Genomic DNA, 14,953 nt, shown 5'->3' with positions numbered 1-14,953 from the left:
TTATATCCAAATTGGCGGCACAGTTGTGAAGTGGTTGGCATTGTCACCTAAAAGCAAGAGGGTTCATTGTACTTTCATTACATGTTGAGATACCGACCAGTTCTTCTCTGCTGGAATCAAACTTTTTCTTTTTTTTGTAAAATAGTTTGTGGTTGTTTGATAATGCATAAAATATTTAGAAAATAATAAACGTCTTAAAAGTAGATTCAGACAAAGAAGAAAGGGCCACAAAATTGCAGCTTAAGCTTTGGTTTATTTTGTGCTTAAGTTGTACAAATTCAATACAAAAAAGTGCAGTTATTCAAACTACCAAAACATGTTGACATTAAATGAGCCACTTTCATTCACGTGATCATTTTTGTGATTTTGCTCTCTGGTTAGCTGTAAAAATTTAGCTTGAAACAGAGGTCCGCGCTGACCTACATGCCAAATTATCTACATTAAAATGACAACGACATTTTCTTTCCTTTTTTCTTTAGTAAACCACACATTGCTCTAATTTGTTTGCTCGCCTTGTGTTGTGACCGCTGTGCGTCTCCTCTCCTCTTTCAGGGAACCGGCTCAGGACTGCAGCTCCGACACAGACTCTCTCAACTCTTCCATGGGCCGCAAGCAGCTGCACAACCCCTGCACACCGGGCTCGGACACCCCGTACCGCAAGATCTCCCGCGAGGAGCTGCTGCTGTTCAGCCAGAATCCAGAGCTTCCCTCGTCCACCCCTGCCACCTCCACCACCCACACCACCAGCAGCAGCAGCAGCAGCAGTCTCAGGGACTCCACGCCTCCTCCTCTGCCGCCCACTCCGGCCACCACCCCCTCCGGCCCGCCCTCCACCTCGCCGTCCCCGGCTTTGGAGCACCACCCGTTTGCACACAGAGGCTCGCCTGACCTCACCCGCATCATACCCGAGTCCCAAAGTGCAACCTTCTCGCAGGGCAACGCCACCTCTCCGACAGGCAAGGGTGTGTACAACGGCATCCTGGAGAAGTCCTACAGCTTCGGCCAGCTGCCTGCGAGCATGCTGCCCAACGTGGGGCGTTACCCGTCTCTTACCTCCCTGGACTCGGAGGGCCGGAGCGTGGGGAGGGAACACAAGCTCCTGAGCACCTCCTCCCAGGACTCCAGCGACAATGGAGAGAAAATCAAGCGCTCCTCCTCTAAAATCAAAAGCTTATTTAAGAAGAAAAAATAAAACTTGCAGAGTGAGATAGTGTGTGAGCAAGAGAAATAAAATATAAAGAGTTGTTTTAGCCCTAATACTAAAAAAAGGACATCACTGAAAGCTAAAACATTTCATTATCTCTCATTATTTCTTCTTTTGGTCGTCAAAGATGGAATGTAGCTCAGTCTGGGTGCATTTAAACGCCTCGGACTGGTAGCCTTATTTTTCAATAATGCCTTTTTATTTAGTTCACTCATAGCCTCGCAGGGAAACCTGCACAGGTCAAGGAAAAGTCAATAAAAGGTCAGAGGCCATGATAGTTTGTCATCCAGTCAGCCAGAACACATGACCTGTTCACAGTCTTCTGTTCATTTTGGTTCGAACCAAAAAGTCACCATGTGTAAAGGTCTAAAGGTGCAGTCCATAAATGTGTACATGTAGTACAGAATAATGTTTGCTGTTTGCACTGGACGTATTGAAATCACACTTTCAGTAGTGACAGTATCACCACACAAAAAACAGCTTGTACGATTTTTTTAAAGGAACACTTCACTCTCAAATGATAATTTGTGTGTCAGTTACTCGCCCTGTGTTACGTTGAATTTGTGAAGAAACCTTTTGTTTTCCCGCATGCCTCCACGGTGAACGAAGAATCCAAAAACGGAGAAAATTCTTGATGAAATAAAGTCATAGGGGTCCATGTTTCACAACAGCAAAACTACATCAAAAAATCTGTTTACAAACTCTCACACAACTCGTGCAGCGTAATCTCAAGTCTCATTTATCAGTCGTATGGTCAGAACGTCCCAAACACACAGCTCGTCCGGACAGGCTACTGAACAGAAAGTGAATCTTATCAGTGCTCTCTTCAGAGCCAAACTCCACTGACAAAAACAGTAATTTTACCTCACTGAACATGAGAGCTGCTGGTCTACTGCTGCCTCGATCAGTTTGTTCGATTGCGTTACTGTGTGACTTTGGTGAATCCAAACTAATCCTTTAAAACAGCAAAATCACACAAATAAAGTAACCGATTGAGGCAGCAGTGTTTTAACGATACTGAGGTTTCTAACTTTGATACAATCCCTTAAAAATAGGTATAAAAATAATCTTTATTTATAAAGCGCTTTTCAAAACAGAGTAAATAAAAATCTAAATGAACTTAAAACTCAAGTAAAATCAGGAAAGGCTTTCCGATAAAAGTATGTTTTAAGAAAGGACTTAAAAGCGATCACTGACTTGACCGACCTGATTTCCTCGGGCAGATTGTTCCAGAGCCTCGGGGCCCTGACAGCAAACGCTCTGACCCCTTTAGATTTCAGCCGAGCCTCTGGAACAGACAAAAGACCTCTGCTGCCCGAGGGCGTCAAAGTACGTCCTGGCGTGTACGGTACAAAGAGGTCAAAGATAGGGTTGAGACAGAGATCATGAGAGCCTTAAAGTAATCAGTAAAATCTTAAGCCAGTGTAAAGAGGCTAAAAGTCTAGTGTCGATTGATACGTTTTTGATTCAGGCAAGAATAGAGGCAGTTGTGAGGAGATGAAGGCGCATAAAATATCTATATTCAATGCTATTTTCAATACCATGATGAAAAATTGATATTGACAGTAGGAAATTAATTTTTTTTATTAAAAGAGAAAATGCAACAATGCTATAACACGACAACAACGACCTTTCTTGGTTAGTAGCAGAAAACAGAATGACATGATGCGAGTTTTTGTGTTACGTTACTCCCGTGAGTTTGAACGCTAGAATATTTTGTGTTGACTTGCGTCATATGCACTTGGGATCCCTGAATCGATGAATAATCTTCTGCCGTATGACGTCCTTGGCGACTAACGTCCCCGCAGGATCTCAGTGCTGTTGGCTCTCATGGCTCAAATTGGTCACTGAAGTTAAGATTTTTCAACTCTAGCGAATAAGCGTATGACACAAAATTGCGCTACTTGCTTCATTCGTATCATTTGCGTCGCATCCATTGCATCCAACTGTTACCTCTCAGTGACAGCTTACCGATTCTGAAATGTAGTTGGGAACACACTGGCTTCTTAACATTAAATTAGCTTGGCTCGTTATGAGCTGGTAACTAGCTTCTAGCGGTTCGGACCACTCTGCAGAAGGAAGGACAGCGAGGCGTTCGGATGCCGTTCAGTCCCCACCACATAAAAATAAACGTCTTTTTCTGTTTTGCACCCGGTGTGAACACAACATAATAGATAACGAGATAATGGTGTATTGATACTGCGGAAGATGAGTATTAAAACTGTTTGAAATATTCAGAATTAAAATGTGTCGATAAACCAGTATTTGGAACTACATTACAAAGCAGAGGTAGACCAGTAGCTCCCGTTATCAGCAAAGTAAAACTGCTGTTTTTGTCAGTGAAGTCTGGCTTTGAAGAGAGCATCGATAAATGTCGCTTTCAGTTCAGTTCCCCGTCAGAAAGAAAAGTGTGTTTGGGCAGTACTGAGCATATGACTGGATAAATGAGACTTGGATTATACTGCTCGGGTCATGCGAGAGTTTGTAAGCAGATGTTTTGATGTAGTTTTGTTGTTGTTAAACATGGACCCAGATGACTTCAATTGATCAAGAATTTTCTCAGTTTTTGGATTCTTCGTCCACTGTGGAGACATGCGAGAAAAACAAATTTGTTCTCATGAAATTAACGTAACACTGGGTGAGTAACTACAAATAATCACTTTGTGGGGGAAAAAAAAATTCTTTCTAAAGCGCCCTAACTTTTCCCCGTTCAAATTATGGATTGCATCTTGCGTGTTTGAGTCCTAAACTCGCATACTTGATGAATTTCCTTTGGGGGAAAAAAAAAAAAAAAAAATCCTGCTAAAAGTTTGTTGCACTACTGCTTTCCTGGTATTTTGGGAAAGAGCCGCTGCTTGCGGAGTACATACTGAATAAAGATATAGAGATGAGAGACATGCATGGGCAGCGGCAGTGGAAATGCAGCACTTAATGCCAGAGCCAAAATTACGTGACGCATCTTCAATGCTGTTACTTATGTTTGTCTCAATATATATAAATATATATATATATATATATATATATATACTTTGTTTTCACATGATTATGTTCTTATAGATGTTTTTAAATAGATTTATATTGGTGGGGGTTCCTACTGTATGAAAGGAAGTTTAATGAATATGCAGATTTAACCCGCACCAGTCATTTTCCCTGTAATCTTGCCGTCCCTTAATACTTGATTAACTGTGTCCTGTAGCCATACCAACATACCATTTACATTCTTTGTCTTAAATACCCTCCCCCCTTAAAAACGTTTGGTGTCACTACCAGATTTTGGTCAAATTGTCTGTGCAAATAATTCTTTATGTGGTTGGAGTGCCAGGAGGACTGTCTCTACTGTGACGACGTGGCCTCTCCCATCTTTGTTTCCAGGCTTTTTGTTTTTAAAGACAAACACTAAGGATTATCTGTTCATCAAAGGAACTATTTGATCCAGATCTGATCAATACACCAACACCTGCCCCCCCACATACACTAAGCTCGAAGCCGACCCACGCAATACGGTCCCGATCCTGTTCCTCACCTCTGGGCCCGCACCGAGCGCACTGATGTCAAGAGCTCCTGCTTCACACTGTGATTTCTGCCTTCTTCCCTTCATCCTGGACCTGGCTGTCACTGCTGCAGTTGAACACGAGACATGGGGTCATGTGACTACACGATGAAGTGTCAGGGGGCGATGCTGCCGTGTACGAGGTGTGTCTGGGCGACAGGACGATGCGAGGATCCAGTGGCCTCTGTTTTTAAAGGAAAAAGTCTATATTTAGAAGTCTGTGGCAGTACAGCACACAATGAAGGAAACGAAAGACAGAACTGCAAGACGAGGAAATCTGAATGTTTACGAGACATTAGGGGTTTTTTGAGAACATTTTGTGTGTGAATATTTGTATACTGTAGAAGAATTAATAAAAAAAAATGGAGGCATTGGAGATGTTTCAGAGTCGTGTTTATGTTGCAAACTACGCCAACAGTGTTTATGACTGTCCAGCCAAGATTGGAAATGAACGTAAGAATTCGGTAATTATGGAATAAATTTTATCATTAAAAATGTTTTGTTTATGATTAAAATTTTTATGTCTCAAAAATGCACAAGTAACCACAGTTTTAGTGTTTTATCGTTTTTCGGGAAAACTTTTCACTTTTCACGAGATTCAGAATATATTTGTGTCATTTATAGTTTTCAAAGTAGAAAATTATGAGGAACCGTCACAGCTCTTGCTATGGTCATGATCACATTATCGGTTATTTTGTCGTGGCAACACCATCATTCTTCACCATTCGGCATAATGTGCTTATTGCGGTGTTCCTTGGCCCGATAGAATCCCAGATCTTCAGGAATCCAAGGCAGAGTGTTGTAAATACATTTTGCCTTGGATTTTGTTGTTACCGACGCAATATCTTTTCAAGGTCTCCCTCCATCTGTATGTCAAACCATCCTATTTTCATGGATAGATTTATCTCAAGAATGCTCTCACTTGTACTCAACCGTGAATTTATAAGACTTGGTGGTCAAAGGTCACTGTGGCCTCCCATCCATCTGTGGCCCATGATTGCTTTGAGAGAATTTCCTCAGATTTGGCACAAACATCCACTTGAACTCAACGATGAACCTATTAGATATTTGCGGTCAGATCCAAGGTCAGGGTCACTGTGACCTCATGTCTGTTTCATTTTTGTAACCACAATATCTCAAGAACGCCTTGAGGGAATGTCTTCAAATTTGGCACAACACACACTTAGACAAAAGTCATAGAGACCTTAACCTTTGACCACCAAAATCTAATCAGTCCTTGAGTCCGTCTTATTTTTATAAATGCAGTATCTCCAAAAAGCCTTAAGGGAATTTCACCAATTTGGCACAAATGTCTACTTGAACTCAGCGATGAAATGACTAGATTTTGGTGGTCAAAGGTCAAGGTCACAGTGATCTCGAGTCTGTCTCATTCTTGTGAATGCAGTATCTCAAGAACGCTTTGAGAGTATTTCTTCATATTTGGCACAAACATTCACTTGGATGAATGGATGAACTCAAGAATTAACACGCTAATTCTATTTTCACTCTGTTCTCAGTATGAGATTGTACCAGGAAATTTTGTCACGAGACAGAACAGATTTCCAAAGTTTAACTTTAGTCGGTTAGCTTTTGTCTGGTAACGCCGTTTGCTATACATTTCGAAAAAAGCAGATTTTATAAGATACTAAGTTTATTATTGAGTTTGTACCTGCTTTGTGTTAATTGTCACTGAGCAGTTACACTTTCTGAATCTCTAATCCTGAGTCGTGACTTGTCTCCTACACAAAACTGTCCTGACCCTCCATTTGGAGCCCACATCCTCCTCACAGCAGAGCGCAGAAGTGTGGGGAAAAAATATCATTCTGACACCCCATTTGTCTTGAGAGTGGGGAAACCGTGATACACAGAAGAAAAGCATGCATGATTGCTTTATCAATATAAAGTGAATGTGATGAAACTTGAGTTGATGGTTCATCAATTCGGCACACAAGGAGGGGAGCAGGGACGTCTGCGGGTGATGAATGTGTTGTTTGGGCACTACTGTACACAGCAGCAGCCAACCTTATTGGCCCCCACCCTGTAGGTGCAGTTACAGTAAGGGCCACATGATGGCAGCAGTGCATCAGGGGAGAGCCACCAAATCAGCCACTCCCTGACAGAGAAACCTACAGAGTCAGGGGGTATTTGCAGAACATTGTGATGGACCAGAATCAGACTCTGACATATTTAATGTTTTTTAAGACGTTTTTAAACATATTTTAACCAAATTTAAGACTAAGAAGATTTTTGAGCAAATCATCTTTTTCTTATTAAACCATTGTAAGTATAAAGTAGTAAGTAGTATATATGTCGATATGAAGTGACATCAGAAATGTGAAATTTCATGCAGAATACTCATTTTGACAAAAGAAATAAAATATGCATAACTACCAGTGTTTCCCATTAATTAACAAAACTATGACGGCCCGCCATAGTTTCTAAATAAAAGATTTAGGCTGCCGAAAGTATTGACTTCTCATGATATAAATAATATCTCGAACGCCATAGCGTTTTGTGCCGATGTGCTCAGGCTGTGATGATAATCTAACCGCAAATGTTGGAGGAAGTCCAGCCGCCTTCCCTCTTCCCCGTGTGACATGGTTATGGGCGGTTTTCCAAGCCACTGTCGGCACAATGAATATAAGTCTCGCTGTCGGCTGGGTGGAAATAAGTCAAAGGGCTCTAGTTTCCTGGCGCAGGGTGGCGCAGGGTGGCGAACCCAAGGCGCGCTCAGTTTGGTAGTTTGGCAGACCGAGGTGCGCTGAGATGGGTGTAGCGGCGCAGCAGGGGGAGGTGTCGACAGATCCAGCTTGGCGCAGTGACATTTTCGTGCCAAAAGGCTTCGCGGAAGGTGCGCTAAAAGCTCGCCAGCTGAAACCAGGTCTACTGTCAGCGCAGGGGGAGCGCAGCCGGTGTAAGTGGCAGTTTGGATGACCGGCGGACAGTGCGCACACGTCACCAAAACCTCACAGGCAGATTTCCAGAATATCAGGCACATTAACGATGCAATAAATAGCCACAAAACCAATATTCAATGCAACTATCTGCAATCAGCACATAAATGTATCTCTATATCGACTGTCCCGTCACATCTGATGTCAGATCAAAGGGGATTGGCACCGTTTGGCACGTTTGGCACGCGTAATGGAAACCCAACCTGATTTGATTAACACAGCCACAGCATCAGATAGGGAGTATATATTCAGCATCTGTCATCTTAGAAAAGTCAAAAGAAAAGAAACAGAGTGAGACTGCGAGAGAGACAGAGAGAGCGCATGCACGAGAGAAACGCAACCTTGAGTTACAGTTGTGGTGACCTCCTCCCAGGCTACCTTTGCATCATCAGCCTGTGGAGGTCTGCTCACAGTCCCGTATATTCGGACACTGCGAGCTTGGACCTCCCGGACCAAAACATCAGTTTCCTCCTGGAAGAAGTTTGGCCATCTGACGCTGCTGCTCTCTTCTGCCATGGCGAATTGAGTAAACTCTCATTATGCCTTCGCGCGGCGCATTTAAGGGCGAGGAGAGGGGCTCATTTGATTGGTGTGATGTGTGTAAAACCCACTCCACGCCTTCTCTCCTCCCTCTGTCCGACGTGTGCAGGTAGGAGGGACGGAGGTGGGACAGACGAGTAGCTGCGCAGGTGTACGGTGTGCCAAACTTGCAAAATCCACCTGGCCACACCCAGTTGGCGAAGCGCAGGTGCGCTGTGCCTCCGCCTCGCCCGGTCTGCGAAACTAGAGCCCCAAGTGTGGAGAAGAGGGACCGGGAAAAGGGGTGGACCTCCGGGAAAGCCTGCTCTGTTCTCCCCGCAGTTAGGGACTGTTCGCCACGGTACCGCTGCTGGGCAGGGTGGAAGTAAGTCCTGCAGAGTTTCAGAGGACCTGGAGAATGTTTTAGGATAGTAATAACATTATATAAGATAATCATATTGCAAAGATAATATACGATTTAATAACATTAAAGACAAAATTAAATTGCAATACGTTTTCAAAACTTGATGATTTTACTTTTCTGTACATAGTTTCCCAAAATCCTGTGGGAAACACTGACTACATACAATTTTTGTAGCAATTCAGACCTCACAAATTTAAAAAAAAATTATACCATTAAATTAAGACTTTTTAAGGGCATGCACCTTGATGCAATTTCTTAAAAAAAAAAAAAACATGGGGAAAAAGGCAACAAGCAACTTGGTAAGAATTGCAAATAAAGAATTGGTTTATAAAGCTATTTAAAAAACTGGAAAAAAAAGCGCTCAGATAATACCACATTATATTCAACTCCCAAGTATGAAACCCAGTTACTCCAACAAATTCTTCAGTAGCTTAAAAATATATTCAGTGAAGTCAGTAACCACTCATGAGCTTCTAATTTCAAAGGCAATTTACAACAAAGTTGCATTCTCCAGTAAGAGCCAAATCAAAAAGTGATTACAAGTTGAAAATGAAATGTCATGATGAAAATAAAACAATGCTGTGTATGAAAGGCAAAATATGCTGTATATAATATTTATCAAGAGTGTTTAAAGTGTCGGGCAAAATAACTGGCATGAACCAGGAACCTCTGCAGGAAACGTACGACAAAAAGTGAACTCCATACTGTCTGACAGCTCCCATCCTCGTTATCAATATCTGGAGCTCTTCCCATCAGATTCTCTTTTCAGACTGACACCAATCAAAACCAACAGATATAAACGTTCCTTTATTCCTTCTGCAATCTCCTTTCTTAACTCCAGAAGGAGGGGATAACTTGGAGCAGTGAGTTCCACTTTGCACTCTGTCCCCCCCCCCCCCCCTTAACGATTTTAATGATTTTTAATGATTTTGAACTTAATAATGATTTTATGATGCTCTTATGTTACTGTATGGCTTTTTTGGTATCCTGCCCGGTGATGACCAGTGTGCCTAAATTATTTGTGTATATCTGTGCCTTGCCTCTATGTTTTGTTGTATAGCATGTTGTTAAAAAAACTGCATAAAAAAGTCATAGTATAGCATGTTGTTAAAAAAACTGCATAAAAAAGTCATACTATAGCATGTTGTTAAAAAAACTGCATAAAAAAGTCATACTATAGCATGTTGTTAAAAACTGCATAAAAAAGTCATACTATAGCATGTTGTTCAAAAAACTGCATAAAAAAGTCATAGTATAGCATGTTGTTAAAAAAACTGCATAAAAAAGTCATACTATAGCATGTTGTTAAAAAAACGGCATAAAAAAGTCATAGTATAGCATGTTGTTCAAAACGGCATAAAAAAGTCATACTATAGCATGTTGTTAAAAAAACTGCATAAAAAAGTCATACTATAGCATGTTGTTCAAAACTGCATAAAAAAGTCATAGTATAGCATGTTGTTAAAAAAATGCATAAAAAAGTCATACTATAGCATGTTGTTAAAAAAACGGCATAAAAAAGTCATAGTATAGCATGTTGTTCAAAACGGCATAAAAAAGTCATAGTATAGCATGTTGTTAAAAAAACGGCATAAAAAAGTCATAGTATAGCATGTTGTTCAAAAAACTGCATAAAAAAGTCATAGTATAGCATGTTGTTAAAAAAACTGCATAAAAAAGTCATACTATAGCATGTTGTTAAAAAAACGGCATAAAAAAGTCATAGTATAGCATGTTGTTCAAAACGGCATAAAAAAGTCATACTATAGCATGTTGTTCAAAAAACTGCATAAAAAAGTCATAGTATAGCATGTTGTTCAAAACTGCATAAAAAAGTCATACTATAGCATGTTGTTAAAAAAACTGCATAAAAAAGTCATACTATAGCATGTTGTTAAAAAAACTGCATAAAAAAGTCATAGTATAGCATGTTGTTCAAAACTGCATAAAAAAGTCATACTATAGCATGTTGTTAAAAAAACTGCATAAAAAAGTCATACTATAGCATGTTGTTAAAAAAACTGCATAAAAAAGTCATAGTATAGCATGTTGTTCAAAACTGCATAAAAAAGTCATACTATAGCATGTTGTTAAAAAAACTGCATAAAAAAGTCATACTATAGCATGTTGTTAAAAAAACTGCATAAAAAAGTCATAGTATAGCATGTTGTTCAAAACTGCATAAAAAAGTCATACTATAGCATGTTGTTCAAAACTGCATAAAAAAGTCATAGTATAGCATGTTGTTAAAAAAACTGCATAAAAAAGTCATACTATAGCATGTTGTTCAAAACTGCATAAAAAAGTCATACTATAGCATGTTGTTAAAAAAACTGCATAAAAAAGTCATAGTATAGCATGTTGTTAAAAAAACTGCATAAAAAAGTCATACTATAGCATGTTGTTCAAAACTGCATAAAAAAGTCATACTATAGCATGTTGTTCAAAACTGCATAAAAAAGTCATAGTATAGCATGTTGTTAAAAAAACTGCATAAAAAAGTCATACTATAGCATGTTGTTCAAAACTGCATAAAAAAGTCATACTATAGCATGTTGTTCAAAACTGCATAAAAAAGTCATAGTATAGCATGTTGTTAAAAAAACTGCATAAAAAAGTCATACTATAGCATGTTGTTAAAAAAACTGCATAAAAAAGTCATACTATAGCATGTTGTTCAAAACTGCATAAAAAAGTCATACTATAGCATGTTGTTAAAAAAACTGCATAAAAAAGTCATACTATAGCATGTTGTTCAAAACTGCATAAAAAAGTCATACTATAGCATGTTGTTAAAAAAACTGCATAAAAAAGTCATACTATAGCATGTTGTTAAAAAAACTGCATAAAAAAGTCATACTATAGCATGTTGTTCAAAACGGCATAAAAAAGTCATACTATAGCATGTTGTTCAAAACGGCATAAAAAAGTCATACTATAGCATGTTGTTCAAAACTGCATAAAAAAGTCATACTATAGCATGTTGTTCAAAACTGCATAAAAAAGTCATACTATAGCATGTTGTTCAAAACTGCATAAAAAAGTCATACTATAGCATGTTGTTCAAAACGGCATAAAAAAGTCATAGAATAGCATGTCGTTCAAAACTGCATGAAAAAAGTCGTATTTCAACACTACACTGCGAGTTTTTTCAACACGTTTTTCAATATACTATACAATGAGTTATTTAAAAGTTACATACAATCAATCATACATACAATTTTTTTGGACATACTTTATTTAGTATATTGAGGATTGTTATATACCAGGGGTATTCATCAAAAATTCAAATTTGTCCAGTTACAGAAAAATTTCTAACGCAAAGGTCCGGAACATCGTTTTTATTATGTTCATTGTGAACAAAGCTGCCTCGCAGCTGTGTGTTAAGCCAAACTCGCCTCTCCGACTTCTCTCACTGTATCGTTTTCTTTTTCTATATTTCCATCATCTTTCCGCTTGTCTTGTCTGACTGTATACAGAGTCGCAACATTAATTGCCTGGAATGCATCGATTTGATTGGCTGGTTGGCATCACGTGGGATGGCTATAACTCGCATGCTATTGGTCTGTGCGTTTCCTGATCAGCTAAACAGGTACCGTAAGGACTAGAAAAGTTGCGCAGGTTAAAATAAGAGATATCCCAACAAAGTTTAAAATCCGTCAATAATTTACCGGTAATGGGTCCGTATAGGACGGCGTCTGGGCCGGCCTCAGACCGTGGTCCGCCTGTTAGAGACCAAGGTTATATACCATCGTGTGACTTCTTTTTCCCCTCATGCTGTCCTTTAATTTCTTTTGAATATGCTACAATATCATAATATACTTTGTTTGAAACTATTCAATACAAACTGTTTATATTTTATTTTATATTTTTTTATTTTACTGTTTATATGTGTACTAAATGTGTCACTTGTTATTCACCTACCTGTTTATTACAGCTGTTCTCATACCCTCTTCCATCAACAGAAAACAACAACCGGTGCACATCGAATAAACATTTGGTTACTGCTGCAATACATAGGGATGGGTACCGAAGCCCATAATTTTGATTAGCTCTGACTGTAGCTCTGACTGTATTGTTTTTTTTAAATTGGTACTTTTACACGAATAGATAAGGAGTATCGATAAAAATAGAAGTTTAAATAAAACCTTTGCGATACCCATTCCTAGCAATGAAGGAATGCACGTGATTTTTATTGTTTACATGTAAAGTCAGTCCAAACAAGATCACAGCTTACAATAAGGTAGTATGATCACCATAGATTTGTAATACCTGAAGTTGCACATTTAAGTTAGAACATTGTCCTGAAAAGTCTGCATTTTGCACACGTCCATAAGAAGAACATAAGTAGTATTTGTTCAGTCTGAAGTCCAACTGTATGATGTGTCCATTTTGCAAAGTGATGTCCAAAGAAAACTTGAAAGCTGTAAGTAACATAGATATGATGTCTCTGGACTGATAGCTCAGGCTGTTACAGGGTGGTTGGAGGTCCTGAGGCTGTGGACTTGATACTCATCCGGGGCAGGTGAATGTTAAAACCCAGTGTCCAAATAAGTCCAACACCCACTCAGAAAGGTTGAATGCACCTGGATAAACAGTCCTAGTGCCAAGTGTGCTGTCCATGGCAGTAGGGTGCAAATGGTCGAGGGTCTGGTTTCAAATCCTGATGGGCTGTACCTGGAGTGCACAAACAGAAAAAAGAAAAAAAGTTGTAGTATAATACATGAAAACTCAAGAAAACTCAAACTCATGTAGAAAAAACTGTTGGTATGTTGATAAAACTTATGTCAAAAAACTTTAAAAAGTCAGTATAGTATGTAGAAAGAAGTCATTAAATAGTAACAGTAAAAATAATAGAAAAACTGTTAAAAAAAAGACATATGCTCACATGTCGAAAAATGTCATGGTACAGCATGTCGAAAAAACGGTTTAAAAAGTAATAGTATTGTATGTCCAAAAAAGTCATAGTAAAGTATGTTGAAAAATGTCATTGTATACCTTTTACAAGTGTCAAAATAAGTATAGCATGTCCAAAAGTACAGCAGTAAGAGTAAGAGGAAAGGAGGAGGGCTGGCTGTGTTTGTGAATGATAGATGGTGTAACTCTGGGCACATCACTATTAAAGAACAGCATTGCTGCAGGGACACTGAGCTGCTGGCTGTTGGCATGAGACCATAATCTACCCAGGGAGTTTTCTCATGTCATTATGGTAGCAGTGTATGTCCCCCCTGTCTGCTAAAGCTGAGTCTGCTTGTGACATTCTCCACTCTGTTACAAGTAGGCTGTAAACACAGCACCCTCAGGCCCTCCTTCTGATCTCTGGGGACTTCAACCACGCCTGTCCATCCACCACCCTGCCCACCTTCACCCAGTATGTTTCCTGCCACACAAGAGACAATTAAACACTGGATTTATTTTATGCCAACACCAAGGAGGCATACTACTCATCCCCCCTGCCCCCCCTGGGAAGAGCTGATCACAACCTGGTTCATCTTCTGCCTGTCTACAAACCTCTGGTGCAGAGAGAACCAGCAACCATCTGCACTGTGAAAACATGGTCTGAGACTGCTTCGAGGCCACTGTGTGGGAGGTACTCAGCGATTCCCATGGGGAGGACATTGACAGACTGACATCATGCATTACGGACTACATAAACTTCTGTGTGGAAAGCACGCTGCTTCTCCAACACTAAACCCTGGATTACTCCAGATATAAAAGCTTTCTTGAAGGAGAAGCGGAGAGCTTTTAACTCTGGAAATAAGGAGGAGCTGAAGGCCGTGCAGAAGGAGCTACGGAGAAACATCAGGCGGGGAAAGGAAGGATTTAAAAAGAAGATGGAGGAACAGCTACAGCAGAGCGACGTCGGCGGAGTCTGGAGAGGTCTGAAAACCATCTCAGGACACAAACAACCAGACTCCCAGGCCAGAGGCGACCAGCAGTGGGTGAATGATCTGAATCTGTTCTTCAACAGATTTGATCAGTCTGCCCCTCCCCTGGCCCAGACACCCCCTCCTGTCATCTGCAGAAGTTCTCTGACGACTCTGCCACAGTCGGCCTCATCACAGATGGGGACGACAGGGAGTACAGAGAACTGAACCAGGACTTTGTGGACTGGTGCCTGAGGAACCACCTTCAGATCAACGCAGGGAAAACCAAAGAGCTGGTGGTGGATTTCCGCAGGCGCAGACTCCTCCCCCCAACACCGGTGAACATCCAGGGAAAGGACATTGAGATGGTGTTCATCTTACCAATAAACTGGACTGGACTAATCACATAACAGCACTGTACAGGAAAGGCCAAAG

The 14,953-nt window shown here is 40.2% G+C and overlaps 1 protein-coding gene and 1 long non-coding RNA gene across 5 annotated transcripts in view; one reads left to right on the top strand and one right to left on the bottom strand.

Annotated features, from left to right (window-relative positions):
- stim2b (stromal interaction molecule 2b) overlaps nt 1–5,125 on the top strand; it is a 79,079-nt gene extending 73,954 nt beyond the window's left edge. For both annotated transcript variants that reach the window (XM_049568760.1, XM_049568761.1), the window contains exon 12: nt 553–5,125. In XM_049568760.1, coding sequence (XP_049424717.1) covers nt 553–1,192 — 640 coding nt within the window. In that variant the 3' untranslated portion in view covers nt 1,193–5,125. The remainder of the gene's footprint in view (nt 1–552) is intronic.
- Nucleotides 5,126–12,032: 6,907 nt separating this feature from the next.
- The window catches only part of LOC125884039 (uncharacterized), a 79,656-nt gene continuing 76,735 nt past the window's right edge, over nt 12,033–14,953 (bottom strand). For all 3 annotated transcript variants that reach the window (XR_007448637.1, XR_007448636.1, XR_007448635.1), the window contains one exon: nt 12,033–13,328. This is a non-coding gene — a long non-coding RNA (uncharacterized LOC125884039). The remainder of the gene's footprint in view (nt 13,329–14,953) is intronic.

The sequence above is a fragment of the Epinephelus fuscoguttatus genome, linkage group LG23 (assembly GCF_011397635.1).
Source record: "Epinephelus fuscoguttatus linkage group LG23, E.fuscoguttatus.final_Chr_v1".
Taxonomy (NCBI): domain Eukaryota; kingdom Metazoa; phylum Chordata; class Actinopteri; order Perciformes; family Serranidae; genus Epinephelus; species Epinephelus fuscoguttatus.
Note: the sequence above shows the minus strand (reverse complement) of the source record. Positions and strands in the feature narration are given on the sequence as shown.